This window comes from Rhinoderma darwinii, chromosome 6, assembly GCF_050947455.1.
Source record: "Rhinoderma darwinii isolate aRhiDar2 chromosome 6, aRhiDar2.hap1, whole genome shotgun sequence".
NCBI lineage: Eukaryota > Metazoa > Chordata > Amphibia > Anura > Rhinodermatidae > Rhinoderma > Rhinoderma darwinii.
The window spans coordinates 31,757,958-31,781,578 of NC_134692.1; the positions used below are offsets into that span (position 1 = coordinate 31,757,958).

The 23,621-nt window shown below is 42.1% G+C and overlaps 1 protein-coding gene across 4 annotated transcripts; it reads left to right on the plus strand.

Annotated features, from left to right (window-relative positions):
* Positions 1-351: 351 nt before the first annotated feature.
* Positions 352-22,810, plus strand: ERICH2 (glutamate rich 2). Of its 4 annotated transcripts, none has more exons than XR_012849628.1 (13): positions 352-526; positions 1,346-1,365; positions 1,704-1,746; positions 2,537-2,570; positions 3,501-3,537; positions 3,906-3,942; positions 8,703-8,751; positions 10,987-11,023; positions 16,172-16,269; positions 17,208-17,341; positions 17,649-17,710; positions 18,330-18,401; positions 19,934-20,005. XR_012849628.1 is itself a non-coding variant. In XM_075831116.1 (13 exons), the coding sequence occupies exons 2-13, from the start codon at positions 1,349-1,351 to the stop codon at positions 21,791-21,793; spliced, it is 732 nt and encodes a 243-aa protein (XP_075687231.1). In that variant the 5' UTR covers positions 354-526; positions 1,346-1,348; the 3' UTR covers positions 21,794-22,810. The 4 variants fall into 4 exon arrangements, 3 of the variants coding, with proteins under 3 accessions (XP_075687234.1, XP_075687231.1, XP_075687233.1); XM_075831116.1 differs by lacking the exon at positions 18,330-18,401 and adding an exon at positions 21,678-22,810 and having other exon boundaries at positions 354-526; positions 17,649-17,706; XM_075831119.1 differs by lacking the exon at positions 18,330-18,401 and having other exon boundaries at positions 353-526.
* Positions 22,811-23,621: the final 811 nt, after the last annotated feature.

Consider the following 23,621-nt stretch of genomic DNA (forward strand, 5'->3'; position numbering starts at 1 on the left):
TCTGTGGGTTGCCACTTGGCAGCTGAGCTTCTTTAGTTGCTCTGACATTTTAACTGTACAATAATATAATCACAGACTCTGGTATTCTGTAGTATTTGACTTTATGTTTCTCAATGCACAGTAAAATAATATAATAAACTATTCATTAGACTTTCAGAATCAAAATTTAAAAAAAAATGTTTTCTTGTTGATGTTTTTATATCAGGTTATATGATGTTTTTATATCAGGTTATTTCGCTTCATAACCAAGTACAGTTCAAAACCGTGATCTTACCAAAAGGTGGCGCTAGAGATGCAGCTTCTCAGCTACTCATCGTCGCGGAACTCTTTTCTGTAGTCTGTGTTTCTGACCGAGATGATTTTTTGGCACCTCTGTGCGTCCGTTACCCAGGCAACGTTCCTGGCGAGGATTCTGAAACCCCATTTACCCACATGTAACCTGGTCTAATGTAACCACGGCTCGGAAACCCTGTCGGTACCTGCAACTGTTTGCTGGAGGTTATCATTGAAATCGAAGAATGAACAGGCAATTGCGTCTCTGTTTTTTACAATGTTATTATATTGCATTACCTAGTATAGAGCTTGTTCCTGGTCTAACGTCCTACACACCATGAATAATAGGATTTTCTTTGATCAGCGCACAATCAATTAAGAGTTCTAGAAATAACCAATTCATTGTAAGGATGTGACTTCTGTTCATACATCCTGATCATCTACTGAACCTCCGCCATGTTTGGTCAGTGTCAACAGAGGGCAAGTGACTGTAGATGAGCTACACGTGGATTTCCTAATAGGCCATGTTCTCACGTTGTGGATTCGCCTGGGTTTAGGTGCGGACTCCGTGCCTAAATCCTGACAGAATCCGCGGGAAGTGCAAAACCACAAATTAGCCCCATTAAATGACAATGGAGCTAAACTGCATGCGGATCTGCGGTAGAAATCCGTTTTTTTGCGGTGGAATATCTGGAAAGTCCAGAGCGTGCCGTGTGAACAAGAGCTGTATTTGTCCGTTATTAGACCATGCGGACTGAAATGTGGGTCTATATATCCGTTTCCATTGTATTTTATACATGCAAAATCTGCAGCAAATCTGCACTGTGTGAGCAAGGCCGTATAGGGCTTTCTTATCTTATTGTTTCCAATTTGAGCTGATATGTTTTTAATTTGCATAACTTATTTACGAAAAGGGAAGAAAAATAAAATGTTCTATTTCTTATGTTCTACGGTAGTTGGTTCAATCAATAATATATATATATATATTCTTCTTTTTTTCCCAAAACAAATTTTCTAAATCTCCGGTCCACTGCGATGCTAAACTCTCATTAAAAATGCGTTCATGTCACAGAGGATGTACAATACTGCTGCGTATGTACTTTTTTTTTAGCATTTTATTACATTTATGTATTCATTTATTTATTGTACGCTATTTGGACTGGATGAATGTGTTCCCTGCATGTCCCCATATACAGATTCAGTTCAGGTTTTGATAGGACGTATGATATAAACTGGGTGCACATTTAGCACTTTATACAATAAATGTCCAACTCCTTTCATGAGTATTTTCAACTTTTTATGTTTTTGTTGTTTTTTTTATATTCACAATCAATTATTTAATTTTCCCAAATGTGGCGATCCCCAAAAGCAAAACTGGAATGACCAAGAAAATGTTTTTATTGGCCGGGGGTCGTTACTTTGTTTTTCAGGACTGAAGCCTGTGGATCAGCTTCCCAAGTCAATCTGTGCAAGGTGAGAAGTTTTCCTTCTATTATACATGTGGAGTCTCTGATGAACTATATGGCATATTTTAAAGCCTATACATAGCAATACATTATCTATACATAGTTTGGATAACTATACTTGATTGTTCAAGGGGCTTCAGTCTTTGACAACTTAGGGGCATAGCTGTCGGGCATGAGCCCAGAGCACTGGGTTCCAGAGAGTGCACCAATAATCCACTCTGCCTTGGCCAGGATACTTAGATACAGGGTTAGGCTATACAATGTACGTATTCTTTCACCTAGGTGAAGAAAAGCCTCGTTACGTCTCTGGGCGTAACCACTTTTCAAATACTCTTTTAGATGATGTTTAGCTAATAGATTCAGACAAGTAACAATGGTGTATATTGCTTAAAAATTACGAAGTACAGTAAAAAATGGTGTAGTACCGTGTTAGCCAGAAACAATATGCAATGGTAAATACTTTCGTGTAAAGTATTGTAGGTATGATACCTATGGTTAGCCAATAAAGGTATCCTACCTACAATACTTTTGTCTTTTTTGACACGAAAGTATTTAACATTGCTTAAAAAGTAGAAAAAGTTTTGTCCAAGCCAAGAGTCAAGTGAGTCATTCGTTGTGGACTTTTCTACATATATCTTTACTGCCTGTTGGCCCGGTATAATGATGATTGATAACATAGGACTACAGTGGACTTGTGGTGACTGCACTTTCCACCTTTTAACTATGATTCATTTGGCTATTATAATTATTTTAGGACCTTGCACGCTATACCAGTAATATTCTGATTTCTTTTCCAGGGACTGGGAAAGCTGGAAGTTCTTGACCCAGAAGGTATATATTCATGTTTTGTATTATTTGCTATATAGTAAGACAAGGCTACTTCAGTTCGTGGGGATCCAACTGATCATAATGTTATGGCATGTTCTGGCTATGTGTCATAACATTATATTACGGGAGCACCCCTTTAATGGTATGGTCCCACGTGGCAGCATCCGTGTGCGGCCGAAATCACGCTTACTTGTGACGGCCAATGGCTACACGATTTTGCCAGGTATTGTCAGGTAATGGCGCCATTTTCTTGTGGACCGGAAGCGCGGCCGGACAGTAAGATTACTACTTCCGGTCGCGGCTTCCGGACTTGTGTTCTGATGCAAGCACTAGGACCGGAGGGAGCGGCGGCGGCAGGAGCAGGTAAGTTATGTCTGTGTTTGTTCGTGTTTTACTGTGTGATTACCACTGTATGTAAGCCTACTACACTGTGTATTCGCTCAAAAAATGGCGGCACACAGTGTAGGAGGCTTGAATGTTCAATCCCCTCCTTTCTCTTGGTACTAGCCAGGATAAAGGAGGGGGGATTGTTTAAGGACACTAGAGCGAGTGTGTCTTCTCAAATTTTGCAGCATAAAGCAATGTGGTTGCTTTACCACATGCCAATGCTGCAATTTTGGGAATTGCTCCCTCTAGTGACCAGCACAGGGAAATGTTATAAATTAGAATCTAATTTATAATATTTCCTGACTCGTAAAAAAATTAGAACAATGTTTCATCATTTATACACTAACTGTTTAAATTAAAAAATAAAAAATAAAAATGTACAATATTTATACGTTTATGAACTTCGTTGAGGAGTCAATATACATTTTCAGGGACTTTTTTTTTGTCCCCTAGGAAGGATATATTTTCAGTATATTTCAATATGACAGTTTTCATGACCGAACAAGTGCATTAATATTTGTCGTTTCTATTTATTCTCCTTTCTAGATGATGATTATCTAAAAGCCAGCAAATCCGTGTCTCTGTAAGTCTAAATTCATTTAACAATTCTTGCAAAAATAAAATGTTCTTGTAAATTACAATTTAGATTTTGTTTTTAAAGTGATGTCAATCAGACGGGTCATAAAAGTGTTATTTTTGGTTGTCCCAGTCTCCTGAACATGCCGATTCCTCACGATCAGTGAAACTCTTTTACGATGCACATGTATTATGTGGTGCTTGGATCACAAGTCACAGGCTGCAGTTTTCATTTTGTGTGTGTCATTCTACTTTATTACTGACTTAAGTCACAGAAAACAAGTGTAACTTCAATTAGATTGCGTTTATTTTTCTTTGTTATAAAGTATTATTGTTGTTGAACATGTTGCATTTATTTGCTTCCACTCTCTACAGGGTGTGTAATTCTCACAGTCCAGAATTTGCAACAAAGGTATTTTTTTGAGTATAAAAAGAATTTTTTTTAAGTATAAAAAGTCAGTATTTCTACTTGTGCTTGGATCATACTAATAAAATGAAGGCAACAGTGTCGGCGTAACCAAGAAAGTTACAACCAGGACAACTAAAAACATTGTGTTTAGGATCTGTACACGTATGGTCAGTTACTGTTCTTGTCTAAAGGCCCTATTACATCGGCCGATTTTGGCCGGTGCAGCGAGCGCCGATCAACGAGACCGCTCAGTGATCGGCGCTCGTTTCGTCCTGTCACAAGGAGCTATGTATGGGGACGAGCGGTAGTTACTCTGATTGCTCGTCCCCATACATTATTATCGTGTCGGCAGCGCGTCTCCCTGTTTACACAGGAATATGCGCTGCCGACAATCATAATATTTTACGGTTTTAAAACCATACGATCAGCACATAATTGAGCGCTTTCTCATTCATCTGCTGATCGCTGCCCTGTTTACACAGGGCAATTATCGGTAACGAGCATTCTATGAACGATCGTTTGCCCGATAATTGCCCAGTGTAAACCCCCTTAACTGTGATTTCCACTAGTCTTAAAGTGACTATCTCCTTTTAACACCATATTGTTTTTAGTCGTTAATTTCTGTGCTGATTTATTTCAGAATATATCTTTATAGGGGTCTGAGCTCTGTTTTTCTGATACAGATCTACAATTCCACAGCTTTCCAGCAAGCAGTCATATTGTTAAACGATAAAATGTGGGCTACCTGCAGCTGCCACTAGAGGGAACTAACTGCATACAGATTTATTAGTGCATTTAAAGAGGATCTGTCATTAGTTTATTAATGCCCTATCTCCTAACTAGTCTAATAGGCGCTATGATTCTAATCACCAGAATGTGATTTATTTATTTATTTTTTAAACATTTATTATTTTCAGAGTTATGAGCATTTTTCTAAATATGCTAATTTGGCTATACTTGCCAAATGGGAAGTGACTATTTCTTTTCTCTCTGGGCGGTGTAATGTTTTCTGTATGACGCTGTCCAATCAGCGTCATACAGTTCTCCGCTTCCCAGTCCAGCAACTCAGTGTGATTATAAAATATACAGCTTCCATTCCCGACATTGTTTTCAACTGATGATAACCTCCGACTGTTTCACAGCTAGAACTGAGATCCTGATGCCACTAGAATCTCATTTTTCATATGACACCACCAGGGCCGACCTTAGGGTAGATGGCGCCCCGTACGAAATTATCTTTCGTCGCCCCATCATAAAAAAAATGGCCCATAAAAAATTCCCTACACCATATAATGCCCCTTTATTGACCCACACACAGTATAATAATAATATTTAATAATATGTTATAACCCCTTCAAGGGCACTGTATTTTGTCCTCTAATTGTGCCCACACAGTATTATGCCACACACCGTATATTGCCCCCTGTAGTGCGCCATCACAGTATAGTGTCCTCTTAGTGGCCTCCACACAGTAATGCCCCCCTCCCCTGGCTGCCACACATAGCTCCCCCTTGTAGATAGTGCCCCTTGTAGATAGTGCCATAATCCCCCATCTCCTCCTTGTAGACTGTGCCATACAGCTCCCCACCTCCCCCTTGTAGACAGTGCCCCCCAAACAAAAAAAATTGTGCTCACCTAAGCCCTGTTCCCACAACGAACTGAGCTGCTCCACGACGCCGACGATGGGATCCTTGCGTAGGCCAGCGTGATCCTCTAGCCTAGTACAGAGTTTCCCAACCTTTTCGGCTTGGAGGCACCCTAGGGGGGAAAAAAAATGTCCTCAGGGCACCCCTACCAAAAATTGTCTAGTGAAAGACAGACAGGTAACGGCTAAAAACAAGCACTACACTCTTATGGTATGTTCATACAGCGTTTTTTGTAAGGCAGATTTTGAATTGACAGCATTACTTTTTTTTGCATTTTTTTTTTTTTAAGCCGTTGAAGCTAATGCAAAAGACGCAGGCAAAAAACCTCCAAAGGAGCGCTGCAGGTATTTTCTGCCTACTATTAATTTAAATTGGAGGTCAGAGGTGGAAGCCACTTGAAGAACATCAGCCCCCACTGACAGTAAAATGACCAAGAGCCCGTCACTCACAGATGCCCCCAGGCACCTTGTAGGTAGTGCCACACAGGCCCCTTGTGGGTAGTGTCACACAGTCCCCTTGTGGGTAGTTCCATGCAGCCACCCAGTGGGTAGTTCCATGCAGCCACCCAGTGGGTAGTTCCATGCAGCCACCCAGTGGGTAGTTCCATGCAGCCACCCAGTGGGAAGTTCCATGCAGCCACCCTGTGGGTAGTGCCACGCAGCCCCCTTGTAGGTAGTGCCACGCAGCCCCCTTGTAGGTAGTGTCATGCAGCCCCCTTGTAGGTAGTGCCACGCAACCACTTTGTGGGTAGTTCCACGCAGCCCCCTTGTGGGCAGTTCCACGCAGCCCCCTTGTGGGCAGTTCCACGCAGCCCCCTTGTGGGTAGTGCTACGCAGCCCTCTTGTAGGCAGTGCCATGCAGCCCCCTTGTAGGTAGTGCCATGCAGCCCCCTTGTAGGTAGTGCCACGCAGCCCCCTTGTAGGTAGTGCCACGCAGCCCCCTTGTAGATAGCAGCACCCCCTTCCTGTACATAGCGCCACTGTAACTCTCGGAAGGAGCGGATCCCCCTGTGGCTGGGGATTCCGCTCCTGGACGGTCACATCAGAGGCAACTCCTGAAGCAGAATCCCCGTCCGCAGCGTTGCAAAATCTGTTACTGGGGATTCCACTCCAGGAGAAGCCCCTGACGTCTCTGTCCATTTATGAACAGTGATGTCAGGGGCTTCTCCTGGAGCCAAATCACCGGCCACCACGTGGGCAACCCTTTGGATGGGGATCCGCTTTAGGAGTTGCCTCTGATGTTACTGTCTATATATGGACAAAGACATCAAGCGCTCCGTCCAGGAGTGGAATCCCCGGCAACTGTGGGATTACGCTCCTTCAGGGAGCTACAGTGATGCTAGTAGATAGAAGAGTAGGGAGATATCTCCCTGCTCTGCTATATTGTTCAATAGTATCTGCGTCCTAAGGCTGCTGCAGCGGAAGCAACGCCTCTGAGAGAAGAAGCGCCTGGGCGGGAAGGCAGCTGCTGAGTCGCTGGGCCCGGGCACTTCTCAAACACAAGCAGGGGAGGGTCGCACATCCAAAAAGCCGGCCCTGGAAACCACATCCTGAGATATGGCTATTTGAAGTGATCCCCCTTCGCTTCAGCCTCAGTCTCTTTCACTGTGTTAAAGGGAATGTGTTGCCAGCAAAACATGTTTTTTTTTTTTTAGTTAAACAGTTAGTGTGTAGGTGATTAAACATTGTTCTAATTTTTTTATTTTTTTTCACGAGTCAGGAAATATTATAAATTGGATTCAATTTATAATATTTCCCAGCACTGGTCACTAGATGGAGCCATTCCCAAAATTGCAGCATTGCATGTGGTAAAGCAACCACATTGCTTTATGCTGCAAAATTGGGTAAAAATCCCTCGCTCTAGTGAGCTCTCAGAATCCCCCCCCCACCTTTATCCTGGCTTGTGCCGGGAGAAACGAGGGGTTTGAACGGTCTAACCTCCTACACTGTGTGTCGCCATTTTTTGAGCTAACATACAGTGTAGAAGGTTTACATACACTAGTAAACACACACTGAAACACGAACATACATAGAAATCACTTACCTGCTCCAGTCGCCGCCGCTCCCTCCGGTCCATCCGCTCCGTCTGCTGCCGCTGCTCCATGTGCACAAGTCCGGAAGCCGCGACCGGAAGTAGTAATCTTACTGTCCGGCCGCGACGTCCGGTCCACAGGAAAATGGCGCCGGACGGCGCGCATTTCAAATTGAACTGTGTGGGAGCGGCGCATGCGCCGTTCCCACATAGCGGCGTACACGATAGTGGATGGAACGGGCCCCGTTCGCAGTCCCTATGGGACTGGAGCTGCCGTATTCCATGTCTGTATGTGTCGTTAAAAAAAATGGCAGCCCCCATAGGGAAGAAAAAGTGTAAAAATAAAAAAAAGTAACACACAAACACACAAATTAATCCAAACGTTTTTAATAAAGCACTAACATCTTTAACATATTAAAACATTTTTTGGGTGACACTGTTCCTTTAAGCAGCTTCATGCTAATAAGACAGCGTCAGAGGATGTGAGGTAGCTCAACCTCAGGAGAATCGCTGGTGTTGACGCCCATTTGGCTAGTATAGCCTCATTTGCATATTTAGAAAAAAGCTCATAACTTTTAAAATAATAAACTTTTTAGTACACAATTGTCACTAGTATTATCAGTGTGACAGCGCCTATTAGATTAGCTGGGAGATAGGGCGTTACTAAACTAGTGACAGATCCTCTTTAAGGTATAAATACACGTGGTACGCGCCAAGGGTCCTCCTAGTGGCAGCCACAATGTTATCCTTTTACTATATGGCTGTATGAAAGAAAGATGTGCAGCTCTGTATCAGAAAAATAGAGCTCCAACATCTATAAAGCTATATAAAATATGACATTAATTAGCACGTGATTGTTGTCGTATTTATGTTAAAAAAAAAAACAACTAATTTGCAGTTCAAAAATCCAATAACTATGTTATGTTTTTGTCCTACATGACTAAGAATTGCCTACTGACCATAGAAACAAATCTCTATATAATGTATATAAAATAAGAATACATCTCTTATTATGGACATTATTCTGGATACAGTTTGTGTGAAATCAGGGTTTTTTTTCAAAATAATATTTTTCCTTTCTTGTAGAGACCTGTAAGCTCTCAGAATGGGAAACTACAAGTGCTCGGACCCAAAGGTAAATATGACACTAGTTTGGAAACATCAAGCCAGACATAGTGTTTTTTTGTTTATTTCCATGTGAATGGTCGTAACAAATGATCTGTGTGTTCAGCATATTCACTGTTTTAACCCCTTAATGACCGGGCCTGAAAAGCCCTTAAGAGACCAGCTACATTTTTCTGTTTTTGCCTCTCTGGCTTTCAGCAGCCATAACTTTTTTTATTTTTTCATTGACGTGGCTATATGAGGCCTTGTTTTATGCGAGAGAAATAGTATTTTTTTTTTCACAGATTGGGGGGTAAAAAAAAATTATATTTTTTTATGTAAATATAGGAAAAAGAGATGCTCTACATTGTTTTTCTTGTTTATTTTTTATCAGGTTCACGCTAAATAACCCATTAGATTAATTCTTCAGGTCATTACGGTCGTGTAGATATCTAATATGTGTAGTTTTTTTGCTTTTATTTAGTGTAGGGGCAATAAAATGTATTTTATGCAAAATAATGACTTTTTTTGGGACTTTTTTATTTTATTTATTTATTTATTTTTTACTTTTTTTTTTTTTTTAATCTCATCAAGGGATAGCTTTATTTATAAGTTGTTTTTTTTTACCTGTAATATATTAGCATACTCCTGTATGCTAATGCATTACACTGTGTCACTATGACACAGGCTGCTGATCGGGCAGCACATAGTGTGCCCGAACAGCAGGCAAACGGAACAAACAGCCCTGGGGTCCTTTGTAGGTCCCCAGGGCTGACTGCAGAGGGATTCCCTGGTGTTTGATCGCATCACCGGAATCCTGGTGATGCGATCAAAGAGGGGAATTCCCTTTGATCATGCCGCGGTCACGGACTGCGACAATCAAAGGATTAAACAGCTGGGGTCCGAATGTTTGCCGACCCCAGCTGTGTTCAGGAGGCTGCTCTGAGATCAGGAGCTGTAAGTTACAGCTCCTGCTTAGAGGATGAGCGCTCATCAGCCTCTCCTATAATGACGCCAAAAGACGTCCCTGTAGACTAAGCACCTGCACCGCCTGACGTCAAAAGACAGTGCGCGGTCGGGAAGGTGTTAAAGCGATTTTTCTTATGTATTTTAGTTTAATTAGAGTTTTGTCTGTTGAAGAGAAATGTTTGTGTTCTTCTTTTTAAATGTAGCTATTTATTTTTAAATCTACCTTTTGGTGGCCATATCGGAGGCACACACTTCCTTTCTGTATTGTCTGTATAAACAGTGCAGCAGGGTGCTTTATGGCAGCTGCAATGGGAGTAAATTGAGAGAGAAATGTCATAGACTATTACAGCCCCCTTCCCCAAGGACCAGCGGGTGACAAGGAAATGCATACAGAGCCTTATCTAGGCCTGCAGCAGTTTGTTAGAGCTGTCATTAAATCCCCCTTTCCCTAAGGCCTCATTCACACGACCGCATCCGATTCACGAGCGCGAATCGGGTCCGTGTGTGTTGCGTTATGCATCAGTGTGCTTTGCGAGGGGCAAGCGTTATTCACGCACTTGCAAAGCACGTCTATTTTTTTATTTATTATTCTTTTCAACTGAATTGATGCGCTAATCACGCACCGCACACGCATGTGCATCCGTGTGCGGTGCGTGGTTTTCACGCACCCATTGACTTCAATGGGCGAGTAGGTGCGTGATAACGCACCAATATAGGACATGCAGTAAGTTTCACACAGCGGACTCTCGCTGCTTAAAAAATCACGCATGTGTGAACGGCCCAATTGAAATCAATGGGTCCGTGTGCTGCGCGTTCTTTCAATGCACAGCACACGGACGTGATTCACGCTCGTGTGAATGGGACCTGAGGCTATGTTCACACGGCAGATTTTGCTTGGCGGGTCCCGCCGCAGAATTATTTCGGCCGTTGGCAGGAAGATTCCTACTCGCACTTACTTCAATGAGAGGTTTGGGTGGAATCCGCCCGAAGATCGGGTAGGACGCTTTTTTGTCTGCTAGCGGGAATAAGCGTCCGCCCCCCATTGAAATTAATTTTGTGGCGGATGTGAAAAGGACGCAATTGTATAATGTGATAGGAAGTGATAGCTCATTGTGTGTGATCAAGTGGCCAGTGTGAAAACTGAAATATATAGATCTATAAAAATATTTTTTTTATATAAATGGTCTCATAACAAAAAAAACACTAAAAATAAAAACTGTTTATAATAAAATATGATTTAAAGAAGATATCCTACTCTGATGATACTTTCATATTCTTCATTTACTTTTTTTTACAGAGGAAGTGGTTATACAGTCTTATGATGCAGCATCAAGGTAGTTTACTTTTATACTGTTATCTTTATCTTCAACAGATTAAAAAAAAGAATTGATAAGTAAAAATGAATGGGTCACTGATATGTCAAAGAAAAATGTCAGACGGCTTGATTGGTGGGGGTCCAGGTGCTCAGACCCCCACTGATTGCTACAACTAATGGGTACATAAGGAGGTATAAGCGCTCTTCCTCATTCGTCTTTTGTCAGCATTTGTTAGTGCTCCGAATGGATCCATGTATGAACTAAAGAAAATACATAGGCTCTCATTTATTCAGCGGTTTATGCCACTTTAGTGGTGGTAAAATCTCGCACATTGAGGCGCACAGCTGTTTTGCGTATAAATCAGTTTTTTCCTTTTAAGTTGCACCCAGCACTTTTCAAAGGGGGGAGTGGCTTAGCAAGAGGGGAGGGTCCACTGCAGCCCGACATATTTATTTTAAAACTGACATCTACAGCAGCTCAAAATTGCCGTAGATTTCACTTTTAGGCGTACGTACAGCACAAGATGTGACAAATTTATTAATATATAAAATTAGCAGTGTTCCCTATAAGGTGCGCGGCCGCGCACCTTCCACAGTCCACCCGCTCACTAAAGTTTAAAGCTTGCGCAGTGTCACGGGCGGATGCAGTGGCATCGCTAACACGGAGGGGGCTCCGGGGCTAGCGACAGCCACATTCACTTGTATGTGCGTCCTTGGGATGCCGATACAAATGAATACTATAGGCTGCAGGCCATGTTAGGCCTGCAGCCTATAAGGCGCTGGGAAGGGGGGGGGGGGTTGCAGTGTGGCAGTATATACAAGGGTAGAGGGGGGCTGTGTACCACTATATACAAGGGGAGTGGGGATTGCTCTGTGGGAGTATATACAGGAGGGGAGAATTGCTATGTGGTAGCATACAGGGGGGGGGATTGCTATGTAGCACTATATACAAGGTGAGAGGGGGGCTGTGTAGTACTATATACAGGGGGGATTGATGTGTGGCAGTATATACAAGGGGACGGAGGCTGTGTGGCAGTATATACAAGGGCAGGGGAGATTGCTGTGTGGCAGTATATACGAGAGGAGGGGGCTGTGTGGCAGTATATATAAGGGGAGGAGGGGATTGCTGTGTGGCAGTATATACAAGGGGAGGGGGATTGCTGTTTAGTAGTATATACAAGAGGAAGGGGGATTGCTGTGTGGCAGTATATACAAGGGGGCTGTATGGCGCTATCTACAGAGGGCTGCATGGAGCTGTCTACAGGGGGCTGCATGGCGCTGTCTACAGGGGGCTGCGTGGCGCTGTCTACAGGGGGCTGCGTGGCGCTGTCTACAGGGGGCTGCGTGGCGCTGTCTAGAGGGGGCTGCGTGGCGCTGTCTAGAGGGGGCTGCGTGGCGCTGTCTAGAGGGGGCTGCGTGGCGCTGTCTAGAGGGGGCTGCGTGGCGCTGTCTAGAGGGGGCTGCGTGGCGCTGTCTAGAGGGGGCTGCGTGGCGCGGTCTACGAGGGGGCTGCGTGGCGCGGTCTACGAGGGGGCTGCGTGGCGCTGTCTACAGGGGGTCTGCGTGGCGCTATCTACAGTGGTGCTGTGTGTGGCGCTGTCTACAATGGGGGCTGTGAAGCGGCGCTGTCTACAAGGGGGGCTGTGAAACACTATCTACAGGGGGGCTGTGTGGCGCTCTCTACAGGGACAGTGGTGTAATGAGTGATTCTTTCAATGATGACTATAATTAGTGTTTATAACTGTCTATTTTACTGCTGGACTTGTAATATTATAGTATTTAAAAAAGTAATTAAAACTAATTTAAAATATGTTTTCTTCTCTTATTTAGTTCTCCTATATTAGCCTTTACTGGGGGTATTACTTTTGGTCCTCAGATCATCCACCATTGATGGAGACTTGCCCTGCTCCCTAACTGGCCCGCTCAAGAGCTGCCAAGACTTGGAGGGAACATTGTATATAAGTCATTCAGTCAGAAACATAACGATTATATCATTGATGATCATTGCTCCTAAGGCAATCTTTAGTGTCTGAAACTTGAACAGAAAAGAGTGAAGAGATTGCAGACATTTATGTAACATTTACATGTTGGCAGCTTGCACAGCTCTCTAATTCATCTTCATTTCCTGGTCAATGGTGCAAATCCCATGTGGGACACAACGCATGGAAAAATTGATTTCTTTCCTTTCAAGTAGATTATTAGTGACAATTAGCTGATTTTATAACCTAGCGCCACTGTTTCCAATATTATACAGTATCCCTGAAATAGAATAACTACATATTCAACCAAAAAATACTGTATTGAGTGGTTATGCTCCTAAAATGCAAGTGGCTTTGAAATTAAAGATACTTCATAAGGCCGGATTCACACGAGCGTGTGCGTTTTGCGCGCGCAAAAAACACGGCAAAAGGCACTTGACAGCTCCGTGTGTCCTCAGCATATGATGCCCGGCTGCGTGCTTTTCGCGCAGCCGCCATCATTATGACACTCTGTTTGTAAACAGAAAAAAGCACGTGGTGCTTTTCTGTTTTCATTCATACTTTGACTGCTGTTGCGCGAATCACGCGCGTCCCACGGAGGTGCCTCCGTGTGGCATGCGTGATTTTCACGCACCCATGGACTTCAATGGGTGCGTGATGCGCGAAATACGCACAAAGAACGGACATGTCGTGAGTTTTACGCAGCGGACTCACGCTGCATAAAAATCACGGACTGTCTGCACTGGCCCATAGACTAATATAGGTCCGTGCGAGGCACGTGAAAATCACGCGCGTTGCACGGACGTATATCATGTTCGTCTGAATAAGCCCTATGTCATGACTATATCATTTTGGGCAGACAGGAGCAATCCTTCCATACTGGAAGTGTACCTAAATTAAATATTAAGAGGTGCTTGTATAACAATTCCATAATATAGAAGTAACGGAGCATTCTGATAATACAGGAGAGAATGAGAACACATATTCCACACCGCTCCCTATCATTACATCAGCAGCAATCATTTAATTATTACAGATTGCCTGCCATCTGCTGACGCAATCACAAGGCAGTGACTGGCAATCTGATGTTTCCAGCAGGCCTGCATCTTATCAGAACAGTCTTGCTATTAAAGTGATCACCTTCAATCATTTAATTAATTCCTGTTGCTTATATGGCTACAACATATGCCGCAGCACTATACAAAGATTGCCATCACTCACATCAACTCTCGTTCCCAATGGGGCTAACAATATCATTTCCCCTATCTCAGCCACTAGGGCCAGTTTTGTAGGGAGCCTATTAACCTACCAGTATGGTCTCGGAGCATGTAGGGAAACATACAATTTCCATGCACATGTTGTCCTTAAAGGGGTTGTCCCACAAAACACATGTATCCCCATGTAGTCCCTTTCTTCTCATGGAGCACTTCAGGGGACTTTCGGTCCCCAGTTCTCCTTATCGCTGGGGGTCAAAGCGGTAAGGCCCCCAGCGATAACACATGTATCCCCTATGCTGGGGATAGGGGATTCATGTGTTTTGTGGGACAACCCCTTTAATCGGATTCAAAGCCGGGACCTCAGGGCTGCTGTATAGTATATCAGGTAATTCTTATTGCCAGCTGAGCGTGTGCTTGAATATCTGGTAATATACGATCCCCGTGAGTTTATAAAAAAAACTTTGGAAATGTTATAGACAGAAGTCAGAAGTTTTCATTGGCTCGTGTCCAGGCTCTAAGATTTCCACCATTTGCTAGAACAAAAATGCTATTGCAGCCAAAAGAGCAAATAGCACCTTCCAGTCCCACTGGTTTCTCACAGTTTTACTCAGGAGAGTAATCCAAAAGACTTGCATTATAATCTATGGGCTGTTTTCTCCTCTCCTAAAAGCCCTAAAAATTTCTACTGGATTGAATAGGCATTGTACTTTGACCAAACTTTGCATAAATCAATAGTATAAGTGAATAGAAGAACCTTTGTGATATATATCTTAATAGAGCAAATGCCTTTCTCCACTTATCCGGCTCCTTTCCTTCCCCTCCCTCAAACTGTTCACTCTATCAGCTCACTGATTGATCAGGTTACAGTTTCCCATAGAAGTCTAAGGAGGGGGGAGGAGGTAGAAGAAGCAGAGTGAGCGAGATGCAAAGAGATGCTGCTGCAGCTTCTAGTAAGTGTTATATCTCACCCCAGTACTGAATTTGTAGCTACACTGTTCATTACTGCTGTATGAAGTCCTCCATGCTGCTGCAGCTTCTATATATGTGATAGAGATAGGAGAGCAGGAGTCTCCTCTTCAATGTGTGAAGTTTATAGAAGACATGATAGCTGTTAGGCTCCGCCCACTAGCTCAGAGAAAGCTGAGAATTAGATATAGAGGGGAAAACTGCTAAATAATGCTACATACAAGTCATATAATGGCCAGAAATAGTGTTATTCCTCATGCACACACATATGACAGCTTATTCTGAAAAGTTAGGTATGCTTTAATTCTAGTGAATGGTGACAGTCTATGAGCCTGGACTCCCACCAATGAAAACTTTGACATATAAGTAGTTTTAGATAACGGGGTCATGTGCTTTAAATTGTACTGTGTAGTGAGTAAAACGTCTCGGGACAATTAATCTGAAGATTGAAGTGTAGCAGAACAAATCCAATGTGCACATCATGTACAGTCTTCTTTTGACCCGGCAGCACAGCTGGAAGACAAGAATTAGCCGGGAGAAAAAGTTATATACCTACAAAACAGATCTTACAGTGTACAGTTAAGCCTATGGCACACAGGTATAGTTGTGTTAGTGCAGCAGACACAATGGTAAAGATTCACATATGATCTCCGGTACACCTTCCGAATTTTCTTGTGTGCCTTATCACCCAATGGGTACATGCCACAATTGGGCAGTATGGTGCAGGCTACAGTACCTTCATAGACATAGTGGTTGTTTTATCTTACCCTGCAACGAGTTGCATTAAACTTATAAATTGCATGTTTTTAGATGGTTCGTTACGCTGATAGTTCATTGTCAGTATAACTATCATCTCACTATTGGGAGCACCCTACAGTATTTAATGGGAATTGCTATTGGAAGTATCAAACTCGACAAAGCCACAAATGATGAAGTCTGGTTAACAAATATATAGGTCTTTGAAGATATGGACTAATGAGGTAAATCTTATTATTCTGTTTGCAGCAGTGATATTCCAGATTACAATGTTGGGGCAAGCCTGCCAATGAACAATATAGAAAATGGTAAAATGCAGAAGATCACATCTGTGCCCGGAAACACTGGTAATGACTGTGACGTTCAACAATTATTATTATCTGTAAATTAATTTAAAGGGAATTTCCCATAATCCATATTTATCACCTATCCACAGAATAGTGGATAAATTACTGATCGATGGGGGTCTGAACACTGGGACCCATACCGATCCCAAGCACGGGCTTATCTTGCCGTCCATGTTCTCCCCATATGAATAGAGCGGTACTGCGCATGCTCATCTACCACGCCAATCATTTTCTATGGGGCTACCAGATGCTATCTCCCGCTATCTTCCCTGGGGGTGGCTATGTTGGAGACACACATTTCCTTCCTGTATTGCTTTTACAGTCCGTACAAGAAGGTGTGAAATGAATGGAAGTCAATTGATAGAAAAATGTCATAGATTTGACAATCTCCAGGAAGTGATGGAGTACAGTTTTCTTTTAACCAACATGGTCACTGCAAGGATACAGCATATACAAGGCATGGATAAGGAGCTACAACCATGCAATGTTGGGGGATTGGGGCATAGCCAATTGCTGTGTGCAAGGGAGGCGAGAGCAAGCCATTCTGGCCTGGCTAAAGTATTTACATACAGGGCTAGGGCAGCAAACTGGATCTTTGCCCCAGGTGAAAGAAATCCTAGCTACATTGCTGGGGTTTACAGTTTTTAAAAAAGGGATATCCATAATTACTCTGCCTGTGTGGACCTAAAACCAGTGCCTAAACTGGAAATTTTGATGGGGGTATTATTATAAAGCTGGCATGTAGTGAAATCTAATGCATCTATGCATTCTGCCTTGTTGAAACTGAGAAAAGCATTATATTGAAGGTGATCACAATTGCGCATTGCTTATTTCTACTAAAGTAGTGCTCTCAATCTGACCTATAAATTATTTGTGCAACACCTTCCCTGACCCTATAAGAAGATCTACTCTGCCTTGTATGATTTTCATTCATTTAGATGAAAAAGAAACCACAGGACCTCAATCATTGGCCATTCATAACGGCAACATCAAACGACGTCTGGAGGAGTCTAGCGATGAAGATGAGAGTGATGATGAAACCGGCCGTGCTCCCATAGAGCTTCTAGCAGAGGTGACATGGCTTTGGTTAACTAATCTAATGAGTCCAGTGGGACTGTAGCAATAGACACCCTTAATATAAACGATGTTACTAGGGGTCAGGATTACAGTAGAGACAACCTGAGGCTGTCCAGTTATTTCCACATTCTGCATTCTTTTGCCCCGGCAAGCCTGAGCATCAATTCTCCCTACAACCGTGCTAGAGAGGATACACATAACATTTTCATGTATTCCGGCATTTTGAACAGTGTGTGTTTTGCTGAGATGTGAATAATTATGATGGCATTTCAATATAATAATTTTTAATTCTTACTTTTCAGTTCATCAGTGCTATAATGGATAAGGATTACCAAGTGGCACAGAAACTGTGTCAGATGAGTAGGTATTTGTTCATATTGCACAGATAACCAGCTCTATTCTCTCACATTACACATCATGTTTTTGGGAGGGTTCATAGAGATTGATAAACCTTTTGTACCAGTCTGAAGTGAAGCTCCTATTTAGTCCTGTTTTATTATAAGTGGTCCAAAGGGTGCTGCTGGCGGCATGGGAAGAGCAGTGATGGGAAATTTGGTTTGGCTTATAATTGAAAGCACTAATAATAATAAGGGCAACACTTCTAATAATAGCATTCTGTTAGGACATTCCCTAAAATAGCCATTACAGCATACCTAACCTTTCAGGTGACTTTTCAGAATAAGCTGTCCTATGTGTGTACATGAGAAATAACACTATTTCTGGCCATTATATGACTTGTATTTTGAATTTTTTAGTAGTATTCCACTCTGCAGGATCCATCTCTAATTCTCAGTTCTCACTGAGCTAGTGGGTGTAGCCTAACTGCTATCATGTCGCCCATACACAGCACACATAGAGAATCCAGCACTGGGGTGACCTATAACACTTACTACAAGCTGCTGCAGCATCTGTGTCTATTTCTCCTCTGTCTGTCCCTCACTCATCTCCCGCCCCCTTCTCTCCCTTCCCTTTTTTATGGGCAGCTGTAACCTGATCCCTCAGTGAGCTGATAGTCTGTCTCCTCTTGAGGATAAGGAAAAAGGAGTAAATGCAGAGTGAGTGAACAGTTAGGAGGGGAGCCTAATAAGTGGAGAAAAAGGCATTTTTCCTCTAATAAGATATATCACGCATTTGTTATATTCGCTTGTACTATTAATTTATGCAAAGTTTCTTGGAAAATTAGTGACCGTTTAAAGTGTCACCAAAGTGGTATTTAATGTTATCTTTACGTTGACCTCATATTGTGGAATTGTGAAATTGTTTAACGTTCAACTCGTTGTTTTGTAGTTATATCTGTTTCTGTAAAAGTAGGGTGACAACCAATATGACTGCTTTTACACCATCCAGCAGATATTTGGGAAAGCGGTATATATAACTGAATAAACAAATAGAATTTTGCATTCAAAAGTGGGAATAAGCTGGGCCCAAATAAAAAGCGTGCAGGAACAATACCTGGTACGATCCCAAAATCTGAAGAATGCGAAGTCAGCAGTCAAAAAAAGTGATGACTCCTCAAATCAACCTTCAAGGATAGAGAGGAGTCAGCAGCATCCTCGGCAACATAGTAAGGTTGAAAACAGACATAAGTCCATCCAGTTCAACTTATACCATACTAAAGTATAACACTACTATACTGTAGTGTTGATCCAGAGGAAGCCATAAACAAAGGCCTATGAGGTAGTAGCCAATTGTCCATATTTTAGATGACCTATACCTGCCAGACTCTAAACATGAAAATCAGAAGGACTCCCTGGATGAATTACTCATTTACATATTAAATGATCTTTTGTTAATTCAAGCATTCGTATATGAAGCAACTTTTTGTCTCGCCTTTTTCAAGCATGAAAAGGCCGGATCTGGACATGTTTTTACATTTAGGAATCTAACTGACCCTGTGGGAGCTGTAATGGGTTCATAGTGGTTGTCACCCAACTTTGACAAAAATTGATCTATCTAAGAAATGGGTGGATTTTATTTTTTACATCTTGGCAGAAGAATACAACCTAAGGCTATGTTCACACTGAGTTTTTTGACGCGGAAACCACGCCACAAAACTCATCAAAAACGGCCCGAAAATGGCTCCCATTGATTTCAATAGGAGGTGGAGGCGTCTTTTTCCCGCGAGCGATAAAACCGCCTCGCGGGAGAAAGAAGGGACATGCCCTATCTTCGGGCGTTTACGCCTCTGACCTCCCATTAACATCAATGGGAGGCAGAGAAAGCGTATTTAGCTGCGTTTTATGCCTGCGGCGCTCAATGGCCGCGGGCGAAATACACAGCGAAAAACGCTGCGAAAATCGGCGTGCAGGGAGAGGAAAATCTGCCTCAAACTTCCAAACGGAATTTTGAGGCAGAATTTCCGCCTGCAAAAAACTTTGTGTGAACATAGCCTTAGAGCTTATATTTACACGTGTACGTTTTTTGTTTTTTTACTCTTCAATGCACATGTGTAACAGATCACACTTTCTTGGTGTTCATCCTTCTGATATCATCGGGTCCTATCTTATTAATGGGGAAAAAATGATTTTGCGTTTAACATTTCTATCTTTTTGGTTTCTAATATTTTCTTTCTCTTTCGAAATTTGAGTACTTCTATACGAACCAGAAAATCCAGAGGCCAAGCAGTTTTCACCACTTATTGAGAAAATGCTGCAAATTGGTAAGAATTACAAAATTACTTTATGATGATACTTTCTATAAGATATGTCCCTCATTTAACAAATCCTTTACTTTGCGTTTATTTCCTGTTGCGATGGCCCTTTCTTGACCTTAATAAAGTAAGGCTAGATTCCCATGAGCGTATGAAACTTCGGACGTCAAAAACTTCAGTTTTTCACATCCGAGGTGCATCCGTGCTGCAGCCTGCGGGATGCGTGAAGCGCAAAAAAATAGGACATGTCCGTTGAAACAACGGCTGTGTGAACGGCCCCATTGAATTACATAGGTCCGTGTGACGGCCATTGTTTTAACGGCCATCACACGGACGTATTACATAGGTGAATCTTGCTATAAAAAAAAACCCCATATATTCCGAATCTCAGTGTCTCTCCCTCTGTAACATGCTGATAGGGTAGACCTAACAGATCTGCTTTAAAGGGGTTTTCCGATCTGTTCAAATAGTTTAACTGCAGTAAGATTAGTCATTACTAATATACTGTCTGAAGCTGAAATCCTTCTGTAAACCACTCTCCCATGCAATCATGTGACCATGCTCCTGGTGTTTATTTCCTACTTGTGTGACATCTTGTACTTTGAAAATGTGGTCATCTCCCATCTCACCCTCCCTGTAGTACAGGACACCAAACAACACATCCCTCTTTCTCCACTGCTCCCTGCTCTTCCCCCTTTCTCATTGCCTCTGGGATTGTTTCACATGCTGGGCGGCAGATCGTGCAGAGTATAGCAGCAGAACAGCAGAGCTGTGTCTCAGTAGCAGATGGCGAGTAATGACATCACTACCTTACACCATGAAATAGATGTAATGTCTGTGAGAGGAGAGCGGAATCATGGGAACTGTAGTCCTTTACTTGGTAATCCCGCCCACAGAATGCCCTGCATCATCAAAACAGCAGTGCTGCACAGAGCTGGGCAACATGATAAAAATAAAAATTAGCTACTTCCGAGCTATGGTGGCATCATCTAGTAATCATACAGACATACAGGTACTTTTCTGGGGGTTTTTATAACCATGGAAAATCCTTTTAATACAGTAAAGTTTGGTAGCATTGTATAGCTGAAGTAATTTATGCAGGACTACTTAATAAACAACTACAATAGGAAGTTCCAGTTTCTAGGATGTAGATGAGGATTGAGTTTATCTGATTCTTCTCCCATCTCAAGTTACACTCAGGATAAGAAAATGGATTCTCCCAGATTCAAAACCTGAGATCTCTCAATCATTTTTAAAAATGGTGCGGATTCTGAGAAGATCAAATTATTTCTGGCTGGGATGGAGATGTTGTTATTATGGATGCTTGTCCCTTTTCCTTTAAAGCTGCCCATACACAACATAAAAGTTAGCCATACCGGTTTCTTTCGGCAGGATCGGCCGACGATCTCGTGTGTATGGGAGCCTCATGGCTGTCCCCCCCCCCCCCCCCCCCCCCAACGATAGATTTGGCGGAAAGAGGGATTAAACATACTGGATTTCAACATGCCTGATCCTTTTTACTTGTGGAAGATAGGCTAATGCCAGAGGTGTCTGTCAGCGACGTATTCCCCTCTTCCCAAGTGTGCATGTTTATAGTGAAGTTAGGAAAAATCTTGTGCGTATGACCAGCTTCAGACCATGTGCGATGGAATGATCTGTGATGGTAATTAATACATTACAGAACAACAACAAAGTAGTGAAGACGAGGACAGTGAAGATTCAGATGAGGAGACAGATGAAGACACCAGTGATACAGATGATGACGACGACCATTGTACTACCAAACATATTTCATAAACTTTTTATATTTGTATACCGCCTCTGGTTTTCATAAACCAAACCGATGGACTCTACTTAATATCTGCATCTCTTGTCTAAGTTAGCTTCATCCATTTTAAAGATATAAGATGATTTAAAATGGAAATATAACAATATAATAAATAATTATTTTACTGTCATTTTTGTACATTCTTTTGACAAAACATTAAACACAACATGTAGACGTTTAAGGGGAAATGTAGTATTACATTCCAGCCTTTCAAATGAATGACCGACAATGTACATTGACGGAACGGATTTGCCAGTGTGGTAGATTCTTTTACTTAGTGGCTCTCTGCTTTGGCTCGTATAGATAGCTCCAAATCAAGGTACTTACCATTTTAATGTCAATATTTCCTTATAGAACATATGAACAGGGGTTGTTTAGAACATAGGACAAGGGCTTGTGACAACCCCTTTTAAAGAATATTGATATTATAACACCATTATGCCGTTGTAGAATGTGGGATTTATGCCTACGTTATTCATATTGTTCTCCAGTATTCACAAGCAAATTTAGCTCCATTCACACTAGCATCATAGCTTCCAATTATAACAGACCCCTGACAGCTATGCCAATCTATTTTTGAACAGATATCAGCGGATCCCGATGAACCCATGGCATTAACGCATTACTGGATTGACAAGTGGCAATGATGATTTAGGCTGGGTTCACACGAGCAGGTTACGTCCGTAATGGACGGAACGTATTTCGGCCGGAAGTCCCGGACTGAACACAGTGCAGGGAGCCGGGCTCCTAGCATCATAGTTATGTACGACGCTAGGAGTCCCTGCCTCTCCGTGGAACTACTGTCCCGTACTGAAAACATGATTACAGTACGGGACAGTTGTCCCGAAGCGAGGCAGGGACAGCCTTAGAACTACAAGATTAATATTGTTAAAAAATTAAGAGATTAAAAAAAAATATAGAATTTTCAAACAAATGCAAACATGTTAATGCAAAAAAAAATGTTTTATATTAAGATTAAGAAATGTATCCCCTTTTTTCACTAATTTAAAAATCTGTATTAAAATATTTTCTTCTTTTCTATTCCGCTTTTATTTTTTGATTGTATATGTGGGGCTGCCATCTTGCCAGTCCTGCACCCCTCAGTCACAAAACAATTTACTAACTTCTATGGGAGAGTGACCTGTGCAAAAGGTTACTGTACAGGGGCGGGGGAGGTAACAATGACAATCACCAATTGTCAATGGCGGAGCCTGTGTTAACTATATAGAGGGTTTATCTGCCATTATAATCCCGCCTGTGATGATAATGAGATGACTGCTCATAAGTGATCTCTACAGAATAGGAAGTGTCAGTCTATTGTGAAGGCCCAGTGGCCAGTGTGAAAACTTAAATTTTTTGTTATTTTTTGTTTAACCCCTTAACCAGTCACCCTTTTGAAAATGTAACTTTTTTTTTAATTGCAGATTTTGAATTTATGTCTTGTAAATATAGTTGGCACATAACTCAGGTGCCTTTTATTCCCTTAGTGACGTAACAAATGTTAGCCTTAAGGACCACTCACATTTTCCTGCTCTTTGCGGTCATAAAGTTTTTTAATTATTTATAATTCAGTGTGTTTAGTGCAACTTTCTAAATACTTTTTATTAAAAATTATTTTTGCTTTTTGAGATACAGCTGCTTTGTTTCCTGTATACAGAGCAGCTGTATCTTGCGCTCAAGACCTGAATCTGTCAGGTTAGCGGCGCTGACGGGTTCAGTGACAGCGGGTCCTGCGTGTCTCTGACACACAGGATCCACCTGTTATCGATCACATCTAAGTTATGAAAGGACAGTAAT

Bases quoted from the DNA above. Each gene is read 5' to 3' on its own strand.
- ERICH2 (XM_075831116.1), top strand. The intron at 8,752-10,986 runs GTAAATATGACA...TTTTTTTTACAG, and splicing joins ACAAGTGCTCGGACCCAAAG to AGGAAGTGGTTATACAGTCT. The intron at 20,006-21,677 runs GTAAGAATTACA...AATACATTACAG, and splicing joins TGAGAAAATGCTGCAAATTG to AACAACAACAAAGTAGTGAA.